This window comes from Acipenser ruthenus, chromosome 41 (genome assembly GCF_902713425.1).
Source record: "Acipenser ruthenus chromosome 41, fAciRut3.2 maternal haplotype, whole genome shotgun sequence".
NCBI classification, from domain to species: Eukaryota; Metazoa; Chordata; class Actinopteri; order Acipenseriformes; family Acipenseridae; genus Acipenser; species Acipenser ruthenus.
In genome coordinates this window covers 1,448,478-1,470,159 of record NC_081229.1, presented here as the reverse complement: position 1 = coordinate 1,470,159, position 21,682 = coordinate 1,448,478, and the positions used below count along the sequence as shown (strand labels likewise).

Below are 21,682 nucleotides of genomic sequence, written 5' to 3'. Positions count from 1 at the left end.
GGTTCTCGGAGACAGCTTTACACGTCTCCTGTTAGCGGTGATGGTTTAGTGCTTCTGAAACAGCGGCCAGGCTGCAGATTCGTCATCAAGACATAGAGCAGCCTGGGCGAGCTCTGACGGGCTCTGACGGGCCGAGCGGAGGAGTGGAGGGAGGGAGAGATAGAAGAAAAGAAAGGGAAATAAATGGTAGCCTTTAAAAAAAGTTTTCTTTCTTTCTTTCTTTCTTTCTTTCTTTCTTTCTTTCTTTGTCTTCAGTCCAACGAACTTGTGTATTATTATTATTATTATTATTATTATTATTATTATTATTATTATTATTATTATTATTATATAACAAGCACTGACTATTAAAATTCACTGTAGAATCCTAAAACAGGAAGTACCTCCTACATTATTTTCTGCAGTAAAAATGTACGATTGTATTTTTGGACGATGCTAGAGACTGTTGTAATACTGTTACACGTTAGCATTAGAAAAGGAGCCCTCAAACACTCGGGAGACTGTGAATTAACATCTAGGGTGGCTTATAGGATTCCAACACACAAGTATTATTATACTGAGGAGACAGACAGACACACACACACACACACTGAGGTGTCGCTGGGTTTGGAGCACCACGATCTGGGTTACTTTTATTAAGGTTTTATTTTTCTATATATATAACCTTTTTTTGTATAATTGGAGGGATTTTCAAGTAATATATATATATGTATATATCTATGATTATATTTAAACTATTTACATTTTCTAATAGTAATGCAAATTAAATATTGCGTCTTATTAACAAAAAATGAAGATATTTCAATAGTTATCATAAATTGTAGCAAAGACCTTCACATGGTCATACTTTAAGTTTTTTTGCAGAGTGTAAAACACGTGACATTTTCTGGCTGTGTTTTATCAGAACATCGGCAATGACATCATCAAAGAAAACGACGTACATTTAGCTTAACACCAGCACCATCTAGTGGCAGAACACCAAAAGTGCATCAAGTACTCAAGGCATCGTAATTACATTGCAACTGTTCAAGCACAGTGCAAATACACTGCAATTACATAAGACTCTGGGAAAGGCAATCAGTTTGAAATGTTGTTGCGTTGCAGCTACACAACAACGTGTGTAATTATAGTTTAAGCTTTCTACGGCTGTATAATAATAACGATCATTAATCATAATAATAAACTGTTTGAATAGATTTACCCCAACTAACTAGACACACAAGATACTGTGATCTGCTCAGCAGTCTCTTGCAGTGGCTGTTTACAAATCTTTGCTTTATTTTTCAATATATTATTATTATTTGTTTCTTAGCAGACGTCCTTATCCAGGGCGACTTACAATTGTTACAAGATATCACATTACGCTTACATACAATTACCTGTTCATACCGGTGGGTTTTTACTGGAGCAATCTAGGTAAAGTACCTGGGATTGAACCCACGACCCTCCAGTCAAGAATCCAGAGCCCTAACCACTACTCCATAATATATCTCAAGGGTGTGTTTTTTTTTCTCACTTTTATAGAAATGCAGAAGCCAACGAATGCAGATTCGGAGCAGCTGCTGGATTGGTCAGTCGTGGTGCCGGATAGGGAAGTGACAGACTCAGATGAGGTGCCCTTGATATTCAGTAGAAGAGAGGGCCTCTCTGAAACAGTCCTGCATGCCGATCTGAGAGGAGAGAGATGGGTTCGTTCGCCTCTTTTTGGGTTGTTCTACTGCTGGTTGCAGGTGAGGCACACAAGTTTGTTTTTATATGAAACAGGTTCCATTAGAGAGTGATATATTAGTTAGATCTTCTGGACTTGTTAATTGAAATCAGAGAGACAAGGAGTCTTGTACAAAACTCTTGTGCAAATTTAAAGCAGTTCAAACACTTTGTGTGTGTGTGTGTGTGTGTGTGTGTGTGTGTGTGTACAGTATATATATATATATATAGCAGTGTGCACATGTATTAGAACACTCCAAGATTTGTCTTTTATATCCTTTATATCCTGTCCTGCGCTGTCCAGTGCATACCAGCGAAACAAGAGGGACGTTGATCCACAGCAGCTGTCTCTTACTCCTTTTAAGACATTGTGGACAATCTAGCCTGTGTTACATGTCTCTATGACAACTGGATATGAAGAGCAGCTCCTGAACTCACAGTCAAAGCACCGTGGCACAGGCTTATCAAAACAGACAAAAGTGGAGAAATAACTAAAAAAATAAATAAATAAATGCCACTACTAATATTACTGCGAGGACATAGATTTCTACCTTCAGCACTATTGAGTGTTAAACGGTTATGAATGAGGACAAAACAAACAGAAAAGTTCACATTTAATTGTATAATTTTTTTTGGTTGATATTTTTTGGGGTTTCTATAGCAGCCAGTGCGATCTTTGTGTTTAGAGTAATGTGTTTTCTCTCTATCGAAACTCTGTCCTCTCTAGTAATTCTCCTCTGAATTCAGGAATTTCATTTGAAGTGAAAGGCACTCGGATTTTATTCTGTTTCTTCTTTTTCATTTTTGAACTTGTTTTTTTTTTATTTACTAAGAACTGCCCCCCCCCACCCCCCTCCCCCCCGTGCTGTTTCCTGTGTGTGGTGTGGAGGTGGGGGGGTGGGGTGCGGTCTGCCTTGCCTGTGGGCTGCAGTGTGTTCTTGAGAAGATTCACTTCGTTTTTATTGTTTATTTAAAATATCATAAACTTTCTTAGGATGAGGTTTCCCAGTAAACACAGTTAGTATTGTAAGGTTAAAGCTAGGTTTGGGGCAATGCGATAATGAACCACTTGTACTGGTGTGTTAACATCAGTGCTATAAATATAAGCAGGTCTGACACTGTGTACAGCGCTGGTAGTAGAAGCGATCACACAGTTGCTGATCTGACACTGTCTACTGTTAAACATAATTTCCCCAGGATGTGGTGACAGAGTGGTCAAGTGATAAGCAGAGAGAATCTAAAACAAGATGAATAGACAGCTCTTGTATTTCATCTGCACATCAAGCTGCTCTGTTAAAGGTATTGTTATTCAAGTAGGGACTGCTTTATAATCTCTGTTGTTTGGTGTAGGGACTGTTTTTCTTTTGATGGGTTTTGTGACGTAATGTTTAATAGAGCAGCTGAATGTGAAAGTGTTTCAGATCATCATAGCGAGCTTCGTGTATCTAATATCGTGGGTCCCGTTCGCAAGACTGTTTCATATTAGAGATGGGATTGTCAGTGAAGTCTTACCGGTTTCAAATAAAGAATGAAATGAGATTTTTTTTTTAACTCTGTTTGTTTCCAGGTGAGTCTGTGAGCAGAGATGATGAAGAGAAGTTCACTGTAACAGACGGGACCATCAAACTGTGTCCCAATAAAGAAATCAGCAGCCTGTCCCACTGGCTGTCACAGAGGAGTGATGTCAGAGTGTCTCTGTGGCTGCTGAATTATACCGGGCTGGAGAGGAATGTCTGGTGTAAAGAGGATAGGGATGCTGAGTGCAGAGGTGTGCCCCGCTCAATCACACTGGAAGGTGTTTCTACACCAAAGAAAGGAAAATACAAGTGTGTGGTGCGGAAGAACAGGAAAGAAGAATACAAGCGAGGGTTCACTCTGATTGCTCTGAGAGGTACGGTACAGCGCTGATAAGGAACAGCTTATCCATCCATTCCAACACTGAGCCATACATTCAGTGGTGCAGACTAGAAGAAACTGAGTTTATCTCTTATAAGACTGATGAAGGCCTTGGACAAACCGCTGTCTGTGTGAATTGCATCAGCTCTATTGTCACAGCTATTTTAAACAGGCTTCGTGTCGTACTTGAGAACATAAAAAAAAAAACACTTCTAGTTTCTTCTAGTCGTATCTGAGTATCTCTAATTGATTTCTAGTCTGGTTTGATCTGAGTTACCTCACATTATACAGTAAGAATTTCATGTCTGCCCTTGATAAGTGACCCAGGGCACCGTGTGAATAATCAATCTAAAAAGCAATGGGGAGTCTAGTGGTGAATCTAAACACTGCCTGTTTAAATATTAAACTGTCCTTTTAAAAACAAAATTAAACTAAAATAATTATGGTTTTCACAAAGTCTCTGTTATTTTAATGCTTTGAAGAATATTGATGGAGTAGCTGAATGAAGCTGTTACCTTTGGGTCCAGGTTACCCAGCTGCATGCAGCTTTTATTTTGTTCATAGTTAACAGAAACTCATTGCATTGTTGTTACCAATGTTGCCAGTAACAATTTGAAGTATTTTTTTGGTTTCTATGATGAATTGTATGGATTGATTGATCTCTATGATTGCTGTATTGATGAGGTGCTAGCGGCTCCTGGTCTAACTCCTGTCTCTGCTCTGCAGGTGCAGCCTCTCACAGGAACCCCGTTCCTGAAGGCAGCTCCCTGAATCTCACCTGCGAGGGCTGGGGTCTCCCTGAGGTTCAGAAGTGGGAATGGACACGTAACAGTGAAGCCATATCAGGCACAAGGAAATACATGAACAACGCAAGCCTAAACACATTAACTATCAGAAGTCTGGAGAAGAGTGATGGAGGAACATACAAATGTAAACCAGTGTTTCAGAAGATTGGATCAAACCCTGTATTTCTTAACCACACTGTGACGATTTCAGGTTCAGGTATTACACTCCTTTCTCTGCACCTTGCTTTCTGTTTCCTTTGGGCTTGGACTAGCCAGCTATCTCTCTAATGATGTAATCACCCATAAACAACACCACAGCATCATCCAAGAACACTGTAGCTCATGATTCGATGATTGGTTAATTCACGGTAAGCTCATGTCAACAGTGGATTGCACTAGAAAGCAGTACGGTTTACTGTAGAAGGGCCTGTTATAAGATATAAGATATCTAGTATATTATAGGAAACTCTGGTGTTTCTGGTACAGTAATTGGTTTTATAGAAGCAGACCTCTATTCATGCACAGTGTGGATTTTTATAATTGTGACCCTGCTGGTGTGACACCATGTCCTGAACCACACTGGTATTGTAATGCAGTTTTTACTGGATCATTGCTGCTGCTTCACAGAGTCTGTCCGGCTTCTGTGGAGCTCCTTGCACCTTCATATCCAATCTCAGCCATGATGACAGACAGAGGGACATCTGTGTAGACAGGCAGGCTGACAGACACGTAGTCAAATATATTGTAAATCTGGTTCTTTGTTCCTGTCCCCAGATTCCCCAGGACCAACTGTGTCTACACCTACTGCAGGTGAGTTCAGTGGCTTCTCATGCTAACTCTGTGCAATTTATACATACGTACATACACACACACACGCACGCACGCACGCACGCACGCACACATACATACATGCATTAATGAATTCACATTTTCCATTGAAGCCTGGGGTTAATTATATCTGTTCTGTTTTAGGTTCATCCACAAGCATAACGAAGAAAACAACAGCAGGTAATCCTCTCCCAGAAATGAAATATTGCTGATCACAGTCGCTGTTAAGCTGCTGTTCAGCGGCTCTGCTCTGAATAACTTCCCCGCGCTGGCTGAGATAATCAAAAAAACTAAAACGAAACGTAAATATCAATTAGAAAGAAAGAATTAACATTTACAAATCGAAGATAACATCATCTGTAATTACATTACTGCATGGGCAACGCACGTTGAAATGGAAGCGTGTTTTCAAGATCTGTTTTAAATAAGAACATTTATAACAATAACCCCACTGGTATTGTAATGCAGTTTTTACTGAATCATCGATGCTGCTTCACAGAGTCTGTCCGGCTTCTGTGGAGCTCCTTGCACCTTCATATCCAAACTCAGCCATGATGACAGACAGAGGGACATCTGTGTAGACAGGCAGGCTGACAGACACGTAGTCAAATATATTGTAAATCTGGTTCTTTGTTCCTGTCCCCAGCTTCCACCGGACCACCTGTGTCTACACCTACTGCAGGTGAGTTCTGTGGCTTCTCATGCTGACTCTGTGCAATTTATACATACGTACATACACACACACACACACACACGCACGCACGCACGCACGCACACATACATGCATTAATGAATTCACATTTTCCTTTGGAGCCTGGGGTTAATTATATCTGTTCTGTTTTAGGTTCATCCACCAGCATAACAAAGAATACAACAGCAGGTAATCCTCTCCCAGAAATGAAATATTGCTGATCACAGTCGCTGTTAAGCTGCTGTTCAGCGGCTCTGCTCTGAATAACTAAAACGAAACTTAAATATCAGTTAGAAAGAAAGAATTAACATTTACAAATCGAAGATAACATCATCTGTAATTACATTACTGCATGGGCAACGCACACTGAAATGGAAGCATGTTGTCAAGATCTGTTTTAAATAAGAACTTTTATAACAATAACATTTATTTGTATTACTTTATTTATAAGGAGGAGATCAAAAAACTAAATATTCTACCACGTACTGTTTGTCAGGTAAGCATTTGAATATTTAAGCACATTTCTTGTATAATCATTTTGAATGGACAACACTATTTGGTCCTGCTTAATAAACATTATGTCTAATTGTGAAATATCTTGAAATACATATTTTCTAGGCAGTCAAATGTTGTGAAATAAGCATTTCTTTATACCTGGACAACAAACAGCCCCCCCCCCCCCCCCCCCCCCCCGATGATTATTTTTCACAAGATTTTTTCTTTTTCTGTTTGTTTCAGTTTCTCCAAGCAACTCCATCTCTAACCCGTCCGCCACAGGTAAACACCGCCCTGCAAAACCTGAACAGCAAAGCAGGGACCCAATGATTGAAATACATGAATACTTAAATACATACACAGATACATACATACACACATACACACACACGCATACATACATGCATTCATGAATTCACATTTTCCATTGGAGCCTCGGGTTTATTATATCTGTTCTGTTTTAGGATCATCCACCAGAATACCAAAGAAAACTTTAACTTAAAAAAATTAATGTAGCTTCCTGAATTCTTTAAACAACACAGTATTGGTGGCTGGGCTCACTCGCCATTCTTGTTAGCAAATTATCAAGAGGATAAGGGTATAGCACAGGGGAGCGGGGTGCAGCACAGGGGAGCAGGGTGCAGCATAGGGGAGAAGGGCGGAGAACAGGGGAGCAGGGCAGAGCACAGGGGAGCAGGGCAGAGCACAGGGGAGCAGGGTGCAGCACAGGGGAGCAGGGTAGAGCACAGGGGAGCAGGGTGCAGCACAGGGGATTAGGGTGCAGCACAGGGGAGCATGGCAGAGCACAGGGGAGCAGGGTGCAGCACAGGGGAGCAGGGCAGAGCACAGGGGAGCAGGGCAGAGCACAGGGGAGCAGGGCAGAGCACAGGGGAGCAGGGAAGAGAACAGGGGAGCAGGGCGGAGAACAGGGGAGCAGGGTGCAGCAAAGGGGAGCAGGGCAGAGCACAGGGGAGCAGGGTAGAGGATAGTTAGTTCAGTAGCTCCTGTATAGTGTGCTTATCTCACTCTATGTCTTTGTTTTCAGATCCATATAGTGACGCCGTGGTCAAAATCGTGGTCCCTGTTGTTTTGATCATTCTAGTCCTGCTGGGGATTGGAGCTTTCTGTCTGATCAAGAGGAAAAGAAGCCAGGGATAGGGTAAGACAGTCAGCTACAGCTAATGCAATACTAGATTCCTTACTGCTGCTACAATACTTCTAAGCTACTTACACAGTAAGTATATCAGTGCCTTCCACCACCTCCTCAAGACCCACCTGCTTAGACTGCAACTAGTTGTCTGGTTCTTGGTTTGTAAAATTTAGCAGGCGTTTAAAAACTAGGAGTTAATCAAAGACTGGAGTAAACGCTGTGAAAATATGTTCCATTAAATCAACAGTTTTAGAGAGAGTTGGAAGTTACTTCACATTATCCTGTGATTGCAGCACGACACGGTACAGTTTTGATAAAGAAATGTCACAAAGGCTCCCATTGACAGCACAGCGACATCCAGGATGTGACTCATCATCTGTGGCTGTTTGTGGGCTCCTGCATTACTGGCATCTCTTAAAATAAATAAATAAAACTAAAACTAAAACTATATGATGTTAACGTTACAAAATTACAAACTCCTTCAGAGAGCTGCTGACTAGAACTTTGATTATCTATCCTCGACGCGTGCTTCTAGTTTTGTAAAACTAACGGCCGTTTTTGCCTCTTTCAGATAGATCGGAGTGAATGAAAGACTGGGGTAAACGCTGAGGCTCAGTGTGTCTGTAGTGGGGTGTGCAGGCTGGCAGTCACAGGTGATTGTAATGACTGGAATGAACTTCATTCGACTTGATGGAGTAAAATGAGTTCGTTCTATAGGGGGATGCTGCTAGTCTTCTGTCCAGGGTTTGTGCATCTGCTTTAATTCTTGTGACGTTGTTGTTTCTTTGTCAGGATGGCGATGGTGATGATCCAGAAGTCAACTACACCACAGTGAACCTCAACAAACTGCCTTCTTCAGACCGGCAGCCTGGCCCGGTCACAGAGCAGACTCTGTATTCTCAGGTCAAAGTCAACTAGCCCTCAGAGGCACAAGAGACCTGTGCTTTATTACACTGTGCTGAGCTTTTTACTGTGGGAAACTTTTATAAGGGTCTATGCTTTACCAGACCTCTCTGTGCTTTACAATGCTTCCCTATGCTTTACCAGACCTATCTGTGCTTTACAATGCTTCCCTATGCTTTACCAGACCTCTCTGTGCTTTGCAATGCTTCCCTATGCTTTACCAGACCTATCTGTGCTTTACAATGCTTCCCTATGCTTTACCAGACCTCTCTGTGCTTTACAACTTTTTTGATATTTAGAGTCATTTTGACACCAAGCTTGATATGTCTTCATATCACTTTGCATCTAACTTCCTGTGGGGTAGAAGAGACTTCACACCATACCACGGGAGATTGCAGCTTCCTCATTATTTTATCTCAGAAAAAACACCCTGTTGATATTTCACAGCACAAGATACCAATACTGCTGTGATGCCTTTAAAGAGCACAGCGTTTTTATATCTCCTTCAGTCACTGTGTGTTTAATTGTACAGTGTTAAGTTAATCTATGTGTCAATTTTATAATGCATGCATGTTTTTTTTGTGTATTCAAAGTTTTGCAGAATTGTGACCTAAAGGTACATATATATGGGAGTTGCTGTGAATCAAGGGCAGTGCATTAGGTCTAGTAACAAAAATGCAGTCCCTCATCCTTAATGATAAGATCCGGTATATTTTTGCTTACAAATTAACGCCTGACCAGAGTAACTATAAAGAAATACAGCAGTAAACAATGCATTCACTGAATCAATGTGGTGTTTCTTACAGACAGCTGTTTGAGAGCTCTATTGAGAACACAGCGGCTGTCTAAGACTCTTCAGATTGATCAGGGATATTGCATGTATCCCATCACTAATAATAATAATAATAATATATTAAATATAGAAAAAAGCTTGTTCCCTTTATAAAAGCCAGCCATAGTAAAAACACAGCAAAGTCTGATTCCCATCCCTGTGATGTTCTGTGAGACAGTGTCAATACAGAGATCAATACAATATAATACAGAGATCAACAGGCATGGGAATCAGACTCCTATCCGATTGCATAGCCGTTTCACCCATTCCAGGTTTTACTACCAGCTAGCTTGATCAGCCACAGTGTGTAACAAGCTCAGGTGTGTCTTATTAAACTCCTAGTAAAACCAGGAATGGATCACACTGCTGTGCAAGGGGAGTCTTATTTCCATCCCTACTAGTTTATATACGCAGCATAATACAGTCATCTCCCCTTGGAAGCACAACTGCAAGAATTTGTAAGAATGTTTTAATCTGCATATAGTTTTATTTGTGTGTGTTCTGTATTCATCATGAAGATAATTGCTCATTGAATGGCCTAGCTTCTATTGTGCTTGTTCTTGTGTGTGTGACAAAATAATAACAAAACAATATTTTGAACGTCGTTTCTGTGCTTTTTTGTCTTCTTAGAAAGTCCTTTTAGGCGTGTTTTATTAACTGTAGTGAAATCGGGAATGGATCGACCTGCTGTGCAACGGGAGTCTTATTCCCATCCCTGTGATTTTCGATTAGAGAGTATCAATACAGAGATCAACGGATCAATACAGTTTCCTCTATTCCAGGTTTCACTGCGAGTTTGAATAGGCACGGTGTGTCTAGGTAACAAGCTCAGTGCCCTGTTCCTCGTAGCTGGCTAACTGAGTTCGCCGGATAACTCTCAGGATAATTTGACAGACGTCTGGCGTTTTTCCGTTCCTCGAAGCAAGCTTAAAGTCTAGCCGACTAAATTACCATAGCAACACATCCTTAATCTTAAACCTGCTCCAGCGCAGGATAATTTAAAGTCGTACTTCTACCCAATGAAAGCGCTTGACACACCCCTCTAAAATGACAGCGCCCTTCCTTAGAGATCCCATTGATCAAGGAGCAATTTTAATGAGATTAGCTTTTCGTAGGGAAAGAGTACTGAGAGATCACCAAGATCCTTTGCATCATTCAGATGTTTTTGTATTTGAGTGCTATAGATTCGGTCGGCAAGGTGTCGTTTATCTAATAAATCTACTTGAGCCGTACATTACCCATCCCACCCGCACAGCCGTGCGTTGACAGTAACACAGACTATATGCATAGGGATGCGCTTTTTTGCTAGTGGCGCATTCCTATACTCAGTTGGCGATTAATTAGTACAACATATTACTACAGTATTATATATTTAAAAAAGAACAAGGGCAAATTATGACAAAACAATAGAGAGCTCACCATTCTCATGCAACAAACTCTCAGTCCATGTTCCATTCCATTACGACAAGCATTGAGATTTAAATTGGACGTGTGTGAAATAATTATATTGGGGTAAATACATAGCCTGTGTAACATAAATATATATAAATTAAAATAATTACACATTTAGCTGATCTGCAATTTTTTTTCCACGCTTCCTCTCTGGACTTGGCAGCAGCAGCAGCAGCACTGTTGCATTTAGTTGTGAAAATGCTTTGATATTCCTCAAAACTTTCCATGATAAGCTCTCGCTCAGTCAGGCTGAAAAAAAAGTTGCTCTCTCTTTCGACGTCATCTTTTGTGAAGATCATTGTTTCGGTGCTCTGCGATCCTCCCGTTTGCGGTAGCACGAGCACGCGCAATTATCCGGATTTCTTAAGTCGGAATCGAGTTAACGAGACACTTTTATCCTGTATTCGCCGTCGAGGAACGGAGATAGCCTGACTTCAAATAACGTCTGATTAGCCTGAATTAGTTCAAACCAGCTACGAGGAACAGGGCCCAGGTGTGACTTATTAAGCTAATAAAGGTGACCGGGCGGTGTAACCCGAACCCCTATAGAATAATAATCATCGAGAACAGAACCCCGCTATCTAACTCCAGTGGGAGAGCAGACGGGTGTGTATATAATTGAGAGCGCACACGGTCGACAGTGAGCTAATCGATGTTTTTTTTTCAAGCTGTCCGCGGCTGTCGGTTCTCGGAGACAGCTTTACCCGTCTCCTGTTAGCGGTGATGGTTTAGTGCTTCTGAAACAGCGGCCAGGCTGCAGATTCGTCATCAAGACATAGAGCCGCCTGGGCGAGCTCTGACGGGCTCTGACGGGCCGAGCGGAGGAGTGGAGGGAGGGAGAGATAGAAGAAAGGGAAATAAATGGTAGCCTTTAAAAAAAGTTTTCTTTCTTTCTTTCTTTCTTTCTTTCTTTCTTTCTTTCTTTCTTTCTTTCTTTCTTTCTTTCTTTCTTTCTTTCTTTCTTTCTTTCTTTCTTTCTTTCTTTCATTCTTTCTTTCTTTCTTTCTTTCTTTGTCTTCAGTCCAACGAACTTGTGTATTATTATTATTATTATTATTATTATTATTATTATTATATAACAAGCACTGACTATTAAAATTCACTGTAGAATCCTAAAACAGGAAGTACCTCCTATATTATTTTCTGCAGTAAAAATGCACGATTGTATTTTTGGACGATGCTAGAGACTGTTGTAATACTGTTACACGTTAGTATTAGAAAAGGAGCCCTCAAACACTCGGGAGACTGTGAATTAACATCTAGGGTGGCTTATAGGATTCCAACACACAAGTATTATTATACTGAGGAGACAGACAGACACACACACACACACTGAGGTGTCGCTGGGTTTGGAGCACCACGATCTGGGTTACTTTTATTAAGGTTTTATTTTTCTATATATATAACCTTTTTTTGTATAATTGGAGGGATTTTCAAGTAAAAAAATATATGTATATATCTATGATTATATTTAAACTATTTACATTTTCTAATAGTAATGCAAATTAAATATTGCGTCTTATTAACAAAAGTTAAAAAAAGAAGATATTTCAATAGTTATCATAAACTGTAGCAAATACCTTCACATGGTCATACTTTGTTTTTTTGCAGAGGGTAAAACATGTGACATTTTCTGGCTGTGTTTTATCAGAACATTGGCAATGACATCATCAAAGAAAACGACGTACATTTAGCTTAACACCAGCACCATCTAGTGGCAGAACACCAAAAGTGCATCAAGTATTCAAGGCATCGTAATTACATTGCAACTGTACAAGCACAGTGCAAATACACTGCAATTACATAAGACACTGGGAAAGGCAATCAGTTTGAAATGTTGTTGCGTTGCAGCTACACAACAACGTGTGTAATTATAGTTTAAGCTTTCTACGGCTGTATAATAATAACAATCATGAATCATAATAATAAACTGTTTGAATAGATTTACCCCAACTAACTAGACACACAAGATACTGTGATATGCTCAGCAGTCTCCTGCAGTGGCTGTTTACAAATCTTTGCTTTATTTTTCAATATATTATTATTATTTGTTTCTTAGCAGACGCCCTTATCCAGGGTGACTTACAATTGTTACAAGATATCACATTACGCTTACATACAATTACCTGTTCATACCGGTGGGTTTTTACTGGAGCAATCTAGGTAAAGTACCTGGGATTGAACCCACGACCCTCCAGTCAAGAGTCCAGAGCCCTAACCACTACTCCATAATATATCTCAAGGGTGTGTTTTTTTTTCTCACTTTTATAGAAATGCAGAAGCCAACGAATGCAGATTCGGAGCAGCCACTGGATTGGTCAGTCGTGGTGCCGGATGGGGAAGTGACAGACTCAGATGAGGTGCCCTTGATATTCAGTAGAAGAGAGGGCCTCTCTGAAACAGTCCTGCATGCCGATCTGCGAGGAGAGAGATGGGTTCGTTCGCCTCTTTTTGGGTTGTTCTACTGCTGGTTGCAGGTGAGGCACACAAGTTTGTTTTTATATGAAACAGGTTCCATTAGAGAGTGATATATTAGTTAGATCTTCTGGACTTGTTAATTGAAATCAGAGAGACAAGGAGTCTTGTACAAAACTCTTGTGCAAATTTAAAGCAGTTCAAACACTTTGTGTGTGTGTGTGTGTGTGTGTGTGTGTGTGTGTGTGTACAGTATATATATATATATATATAGCAGTGTGCACATGTATTAGAACACTCCAAGATTTGTCTTTTATATCCTTTATATCCTGTCCTGCGCTGTCCAGTGCATACCAGCGAAACAAGAGGGACGTTGATCCACAGCAGCTGTCTCTTACTCCTTTTAAGACATTGTGGACAATCTAGCCTGTGTTACATGTCTCTATGACAACTGGATATGAAGAGCAGCTCCTGAACTCACAGTCAAAGCACCGTGGCACAGGCTTATCAAAACAGACAAAAGTGGAGAAATAACTAAAAAAATAAAAAAATAAATGCCACTACTAATATTACTGCGAGGACATAGATTTCTACCTTCAGCACTATTGAGTGTTAAACGGTTATGAATGAGGACAAAACAAACAGAAAAGTTCACATTTAATTGTATAATTTTTTTTGGTTGATATTTTTTGGGGTTTCTATAGCAGCCAGTGCGATCTTTGTGTTTAGAGTAATGTGTTTTCTCTCTATCGAAACTCTGTCCTCTCTAGTAATTCTCCTCTGAATTCAGGAATTTCATTTGAAGTGAAAGGCACTCGGATTTTATTCTGTTTCTTCTTTTTCATTTTTGAACTTGTTTTTTTTTTATTTACTAAGAACTGCCCCCCCCCCCCACCCCCCTCCCCCCGTGCTGTTTCCTGTGTGTGGTGTGGAGGTGGGGGGGTGGGGTGCGGTCTGCCTTGCCTGTGGGCTGCAGTGTGTTCTTGAGAAGATTCACTTCGTTTTTATTGTTTATTTAAAATATCATAAACTTTCTTAGGATGAGGTTTCCCAGTAAACACAGTTAGTATTGTAAGGTTAAAGCTAGGTTTGGGGCAATGCTATAATGAACCACTTGTACTGGTGTGTTAACATCAGTGCTATAAATATAAACAGGTCTGACACTGTGCACAGCGCTGGTAGTAGAAGCGATCACACAGTTGCTGGTCTGACACTGTCTACCGTTAAACATGATTTCCCCAGGATGTGGTGACAGAGTGGTCAAGTGATAAGCAGAGAGAATCTAAAACAAGATGAATAGACAGCTCTTGTATTTCATCTGCACATCAAGCTGCTCTGTTAAAGGTATTGTTATTCAAGTAGGGACTGCTTTATAATCTCTGTTGTTTGGTGTAGTGACTGTTTTTCTTTTGATGGATTTTGTGACGTAATGTTTAATAGAGCAGCTGAATGTGAAAGTGTTTCAGATCATCATAGCGAGCTTCGTGTATCTAATATCGTGGGTCCCGTTCGCAAGACTGTTTCATATTAGAGATGGGATTGTCAGTGAAGTCTTACCAGTTTCAAATAAAGAATGAAATGAGATTTTTTTTTAACTCTGTTTGTTTCCAGGTGAGTCTGTGAGCAGTGATGATGATGAAGAGAAGTTCACTGTAACAGACGGGACCTTCACACAGTGTCCCAATAAAAAAATCAAAAACCTGTCCCGCTGGCTGTCACAGAGGAGTGATGTCAATGTGTCTCTGTGGCTGCTGAATTATACAGAGCTGGAGAGGAATGTCTGGTGTAAAGAGAAGAAGGATGCTGAGTGCAGAGGTGTGTCCCACTCAATCACACTGGGAGAAGTTGTTTCTTCCCTGAAGGATAAAAAATACAAGTGTGTGGTGCTGAAGAACAAGAAAGGAGAATACAAGCAAGGGTTCACTTTGATTGCTCTGAGAGGTACGGTACAGCGCTGATAAGGAACAGCTTACCCATCCATTCCAACACTGAGCCATTCATTCAGTGGTGCAGACTAGAAGAAACTGAGTTTATCTCTTATAAGACTGATGAAGGCCTTGGACAAACCACTGTCTGTGTGAATTGCATCAGCTCTATTGTCGCAGCTATTTTAAACAGACTTCGTGTCGTACTTGAGAACAAAAAAAAAACACTTCTAGTTTCTTCTAGTCGTATCTGAGTATCTCTAATTGATTTCTAGTCTGGTTTGATCTGAGTTACCTCACATTATACAGTAAGAATTTCATGTCTGCCCTTGATAAGTGACCCAGGGCACCGTGTGAATAATCAATCTAAAAAGCAATGGGGATTCTAGTGGTGAATCTAAACACTGCCTGTTTAAATATTAAACTGTCCTTTTAAAAACAAAATTAAACTAAAATAATTATGGTTTTCACAAAGTCTCTGTTATTTTAATGCTTTGAAGAATATTGATGGATTAGCTGAATGAAGCTGTTACCTTTGGGTCCAGGTTACCCTGCTGCATGTAGTTGTACAGCTTTTATTTTGTTCATAGTTAACAGAAACTCATTGCATTGTTGTTACCAATGTTGCCAGTAACAATTTGAAGTATTTTGTTGGTTTCTATGATGAATTGTATGGATTGATTGATCTCTATGATTGCTGTATTGATGAGGTGCTAGCGGCTCCTGGTCTAACTCCTGTCTCTGCTCTGCAGGTGCAGCCTCTCACAGTAACCCCGCTCCTGAAGGCAGCTCCCTGTCTCTCACCTGCGAGGGCTGGGGTCTCCCTGAGGTTCAGAAGTGGGAATGGACAAATAACAGTGTAATCATATCAGGCACAAGTAAATACATGAACAACGCAAACCTAAACAAATTAACTATCAGAAGTCTGGAGAAGAAGAGTGATGGAGGAACATATAAATGTAAACCAGTGTTTCAGCAGACTGAAATAAAGCACAGTGTATTTCTTAACCACAACGTGACGATTTCAGGTTCAGGTATTACACTCCTTTCTCTGCACCTTGCTTTCTGTTTCCTTTGGGCTTGGACTAGCCAGCTATCTCTCTAATGATGTAATCAACCATAAACAACACCACAGCATCATCCAAGAACACTGTAGCTCATGATTCAATGATTGGTTAATTCACGGTAAGCTCATGTCAACAGTGGATTGCATTAGAAAGCAGTACGGTTTACTGTAGAAGGGCCTGTTATAAGATATAAGATATCTAGTATATTATAGGAAACTCTGGTGTTTCTGGTACAGTAATTGGTTTTATAGAAGCAGACCTCTATTCATGCACAGTGTGGATTTTTATAATTGTGACCCTGCTGGTGTGACACCATGTCCTGAACCACACTGGTATTGTAATGCAGTTTTTACTGAATCTCTGCTGCTTCACAGAGTCTGTCCGGCTTCTGTGGAGCTCCTTGCACCTTCATATCCAAACTCAGCCATGATGACAGACAGAGGGACATCTGTGTAGACAGGCAGGCTGACAGACACGTAGTCAAATATATTGTAAATCTGGTTCTTTGTTCCTGTCCCCAGCTTCCACCGGACCAACTGTGTCTACACTTACTGCAGGTGAGTTCAGTGGCTTCTCATGCTGACTCTGTGCAATTTATACATACGTACATACACACACACACGCACGCACGCACGCACGCACACATACATGCATTAATGATTCACATTTTCCATTGGAGCCTGGGGTTAATTATATCTGTTCTGTTTTAGGTTCATCCACCAGCATAACAAAGAATACAACAGCAGGTAATCCTCTCCCAGAAATGAAATATTGCTGATCACAGTCGCTGTTAAGCTACTGTTCAGCGGCTCTGCTCTGAATAACTTCCCCGCGCCGGCTGAGATAATCAAAAAAACTAAAACGAAACGTAAATATCAATTAGAAAGAAAGAATTAACATTTACAAATCGAAGATAACATCATCTGTAATTACATTACTGCATGGGCAACGCACGTTGAGATGGAAGCGTGTTTTCAAGATCTGTTTTAAATAAGAACTTTTATAACAATAACATTTGTTTGTATTACTTTATTTATAAGGAGGACGTAACAAAACACAATCTTCTACAACGTGCTGTTATTCAGGTAAGCATTTGAATATTTAAGCACATTTCTTGTATAATCATTTTGAATGGACAACGCTATTTGGTCCTGCTTTAATAAACATTATGTTTAATTGTGAAATATCTTGAAATACGTATTTTTTTAGACAGTCAGATGTTGTGAAATAAGCATTTTTTTTACCGGGACAACAAACAGCCCTACTTATAAAACAAACACAAGTGTATTTCAGAAATACAAGCAATGGGTACAGAGGCGCAGGCGCCCCAAGTAAAGTTCGTTTTTATGTTAACGGTCTCTCTGCTGTGCTGAACCGCATTGAATCCGCTTACACAACAACGATGACGAATACAAATAACGTTGGTGTGGGGCGGGGCCCAGAGGGATAATTCCTTAAAGCGACAGTAACCTAATGTACATACAAAACTTCGACGGCGGTGCGAGGCGAGCGAGCGTGCACACGTTTATTTGGTAAAAACTCTGGTTCTTTGCTCCTGTCCACAGATCCCAGCGGATCCCCTGTGCCTCCATCTACTCCAGGTGAGTTCAGTAGCTTCTCACTTCACACTGACTCCATGCATACAGAAGGGTGGAGGATGATATGACAATGCAGCAGCGTGCCGTGCAGTTTGTGTCTGTTTGATTCGGTCTCCTGTATAGTGTGCTTATCTCACTCTATGTCTTTGTTTTCAGATCCATATAGTGACGCCGTGGTCAGAATCGTGGTCCCTGTTGTTTTGATCATTCTAGTCCTGCTGGGGATTGGAGCTTTCTGTCTGATCAAGAGGAAACGAAGCCAGGCACAGGGTAAGACAGCCAACTACAGCTAATGCAATACTACTGCCTTACTGCTGCTACAATACTTCTAAGCTACTTACACAGTAAGTATATCAGTGCCTTCCACTGCCTCCTCAAGACCCACCTGCTTAGACTGCAATTAGTTGTCTGGTTCTTGGTTTGTAAAATTTAGCAGGAGTTTAAAAACTAGGAGTTAATGAAAGAGTAAACGCTGTGAAGATATGTTCCATTAAATCAACAGTTTTAGAGAGAGTTGGAAGTTACTTCACATTATCCTGTGATTGCAGCACGACACGGTACAGTTTTGATAAAGAAATGTCACAAAGGCTCCCATTGACAGCACAGCGACATCCAGGATGTGACTCATCATCTGTGGCTGTTTGTGGAGTCCTGCATTACTGGCATGTCTTTAAAAAAAAAAAAAAAAATCTAAAACTATATGATGTTAACGTTACAAAATTACAAACTCCTTCAGAGAGCTGCTGACTAGAACTTTGATTATCTATCCTCGACGCGTGCTTCTAGTTTTGTAAAACTAACGGCCGTTTTTGTGTTTTTGGCCGTGCAGTGGGGTGTGCATGCTGGCAGTCACAGGTGATTGTAATGACTGGCCTGGAGATTGCTTTTAATAATTCTTCTTGTCTTTGCCCGCAGATGTGAACTCGATCATAGCAAATCCAATGGTAAGTCTTCTTAGACATGTTCACACACAGAGTCAGAGTAAAAAGTGAACGTGGTTCTTGACCTAGCTGCATGAAGTGCAATAGATTCAACTGTAAAGTAGCGTGAAATTCAGCTGGCTTTCAGTTGAGGAGCTGCTCTTATGTTTTAACTAATGATTCATTTTTGGTTTCCTCTAAAACATCATGCAAGATTTTTTTAAGTTGTTTTAGCTGCAGCTATGGTTACAAGTTTTGCATCACCTAAAATTTTAGGATTGAGACATCATTAAAAAAAATGATATGTACATAATTTAGATATTTTATTTAACATCATGTGATCAAAGAAACTACAAAAAAAATTATATTGCAGATAAAGTCTACCGGAAGCCATGACAGCAGTACAATTGATCATGTGATTTCAAAATGTCACATTTTTTCAGTTTCTGTCAGTGTTTTGTTAAGTATATGGGAAATCTACAAAGCAAACACCATGCAGTTCAATGTGTTAATGTGACATTATTGCAGCGGGTTTCATTTCACTTGATGGAGTAAAATGAGTTCATTCTATAGGGGGATGCTGCTAGACTTCTGTCCAGGGTTTGTGCATCTGCTTTAATTCTTGTGACGTTGTTGTTTCTTTGTCAGGATGGCGATGGTGATGATCCAGAAGTAAACTACACCACAGTGAACCTCAACAAACTGCCTTCTTCAGACAGGCAGCCTGGCCCAGTCACAGAGCAGACTCTGTATTCTCAGATCAAAGTCAACTAGCCCTCAGAGGAACAAGCGACCTGTGCTTTATTACACTGTGCTGAGCTTTTTACTGTGGGAAACTTTTATAAGGGTCTATGCTTTACCAGACCTCTCTATGCTTTACAATGCTTCCCTATGCTTTACCACACCTCTCTGTGCTTTACAATGCTTCCCTATGCTTTACCAGACCTCTCTGTGCTTTACAATGCTTCCCTATGCTTTACCACACCTCTCTGTGCTTTACAATGCTTCCCTATGCTTTATCAGACCTCTATGTGCTTTACAATGCTTCCCTATGCTTTACCAGACCTCTCTGTGCTTTACAATGCCTCCCTATGCTTTACCAGACCTCTCTATGCTTTACAATGCTTCCCTATGCTTTACAATGCTTCCCTATGCTTTACCACACCTCTCTGTGCTTTACAATGCTTCCCTATGCTTTACCAGACCTCTCTGTGCTTTACAATGCTTCCCTATGCTTTACCAGACCTCTCTGTGCTTTACAATGCTTCCCTATGCTTTACCAGACCTCTCTGTGCTTTACAATGCTTCCCAATGCTTTACCAGACCTCTCTGTGCTTTACAATGCTTCCCTATGCTTTACCAGACCTCTCTGTGCTTTACAATGCTTCCCTATGCTTTACCATGCTTTCACTGTGCTTTGTTACACCTGTTTTAACTATGGGAAACCTTTTTGATATTTAGAGTCATTTTGACACCAAGCTTGATATGTCTTCATCACTTTGCATCTAACTTCCTGTGGGGTAGACTAGACTTCACATCATACCACAGGAGATTGCAGCTTCCTCATTATTTTATCTCAGAAAAAACACCCTGTTGATATTTCACAGCACAAGATACCAATACTGCTGTGATGCCTTTAAAGAGCACAGCGTTTTTATATCTCCTTCAGTCACTGTGTGTTTAATTGTACAGTGTTAAGTTAATCTGTGTGTCTATTTTATAATGCATGCATGTTTTGTTGTGTATTCAAAGTTTTGCAAAATTGTGACCGAAAGGTACATATATATGGGAGTTGCAGTGAATCAAGGGCAGTGCATTAGGTCTAGTAACAAAAATGCAGTCCCTCATCCTTAATGATAAGATCCGGTATATTTTTGCTTACAAATTAACGCCTGACCAGAGTAACTATTAAGAAATACAGCAGTAAACAATGCATTCACTGAATCAATGTGGTGTTTCTTACAGACAGCTATGTTTGAGAGCTCTATTGAGAACACAGTGGCAGTCTAAGACTCTTCAGATTGAACAGGGATATTGCACATATCCCATCACTAATAATAATAATAATAATAATAATAATAATAAAAATAATAATAATAATAATAATAATAATAATAATAATAATACACTAAATATAGAAAAATGCCAGTGTCATGGTTCGCATGTCCGGTTACATGAAGAAATTAATTTCTCGGAGAAAAGTGCTGTGTGTCGCAAGACTTCTCTGAGCCTGTGGCTCATCGCTGACACCACAGCGGGAAGACTTCCTGTCAATAACTGTCATCTTTTCTGGTTTGATTTTACTTGCCTGCAAAGGAAAAAAAAAAAAGCTTCTTCCCTTTATAAAAGCCAGCCATAGTAAAAACACAGCAAAGTCTGATTCCCATCCCTGTGATGTTCTGTGAGACAGTGTCAATACAGAGATCAATACAATATAATACAGAGATCAACAGGGATGGGAATCAGACTCCTGTCCGATTGCATAGCCGTTTCACCCATTCCAGGTTTTACTACCAGCTGGCTTGATCAGCCACAGTGTGTAACAAGCTCAGTGTGTGTCTTATTAAACTCCTAGTAAAACCAGGAATGGATCACACTGCTGTGCAAGGGGAGTCTTATTTCCATCCCTACTAGTTTATATACACAACATAATACAGTCATCTCCCCTTGGAAGCACAATTGCAAGAATTTGTAAGAATGTTTTAATCTGCAGGGCAGCAGTGTGGAGTAGTGGTTAGGGCTCTGGACTCTTGACCGGAGGGATGTGGGTTCAATCCCCAGTGGGGGACACTGCTGTTGCACCCTTGAGCAAGGTACTTTACCTAGATTGCTCCAGTAAAAACCCAACTGTATAAATGGGTAATTGTATGTAAAAATAATGTGATGTCTGTATAATGTATAATGTGATATCTTGTAACAATTGTAAGTCGCCCTGGATAAGGGCGTCTGCTAAGAAATAAATAATAATAATAATAATAATAATTTGTGTGTGTTCTGTATTCATCATGAAGATAATTG

At 40.3% G+C, this 21,682-nt stretch overlaps 1 protein-coding gene across 3 annotated transcripts in view; it reads left to right on the top strand.

Annotated features, from left to right (window-relative positions):
• The first annotated feature begins 1,570 nt into the window (after positions 1-1,570).
• LOC117434101 (uncharacterized) overlaps positions 1,571-21,682 on the top strand; it is a 20,183-nt gene continuing 71 nt past the window's right edge. The window contains exons 1-10 of one of the 3 annotated variants that reach the window (XM_059010999.1): positions 1,571-1,730; positions 3,275-3,598; positions 4,330-4,605; positions 5,163-5,198; positions 6,061-6,096; positions 17,187-17,231; positions 17,712-17,747; positions 17,901-18,014; positions 18,660-18,688; positions 19,313-21,682. The exon at positions 19,313-21,682 is cut by the window's right edge and continues 71 nt beyond it. In XM_059010999.1, the coding sequence (XP_058866982.1) occupies positions 1,685-1,730; positions 3,275-3,598; positions 4,330-4,605; positions 5,163-5,198; positions 6,061-6,096; positions 17,187-17,231; positions 17,712-17,747; positions 17,901-18,014; positions 18,660-18,688; positions 19,313-19,438 (1,068 nt within the window). In that variant the 5' untranslated portion in view covers positions 1,571-1,684 and the 3' untranslated portion in view covers positions 19,439-21,682. Of the gene's footprint in view, positions 1,731-3,274; positions 3,599-4,329; positions 4,606-5,162; positions 5,199-6,060; positions 6,097-13,032; positions 13,217-14,765; positions 15,096-15,831; positions 16,114-16,667; positions 16,704-16,856; positions 16,893-17,186; positions 17,232-17,711; positions 17,748-17,900; positions 18,015-18,659; positions 18,689-19,312 lie in introns of those variants that run through there. The other 2 variants (XM_059010998.1, XM_059010997.1) reach the window with 2 other exon arrangements.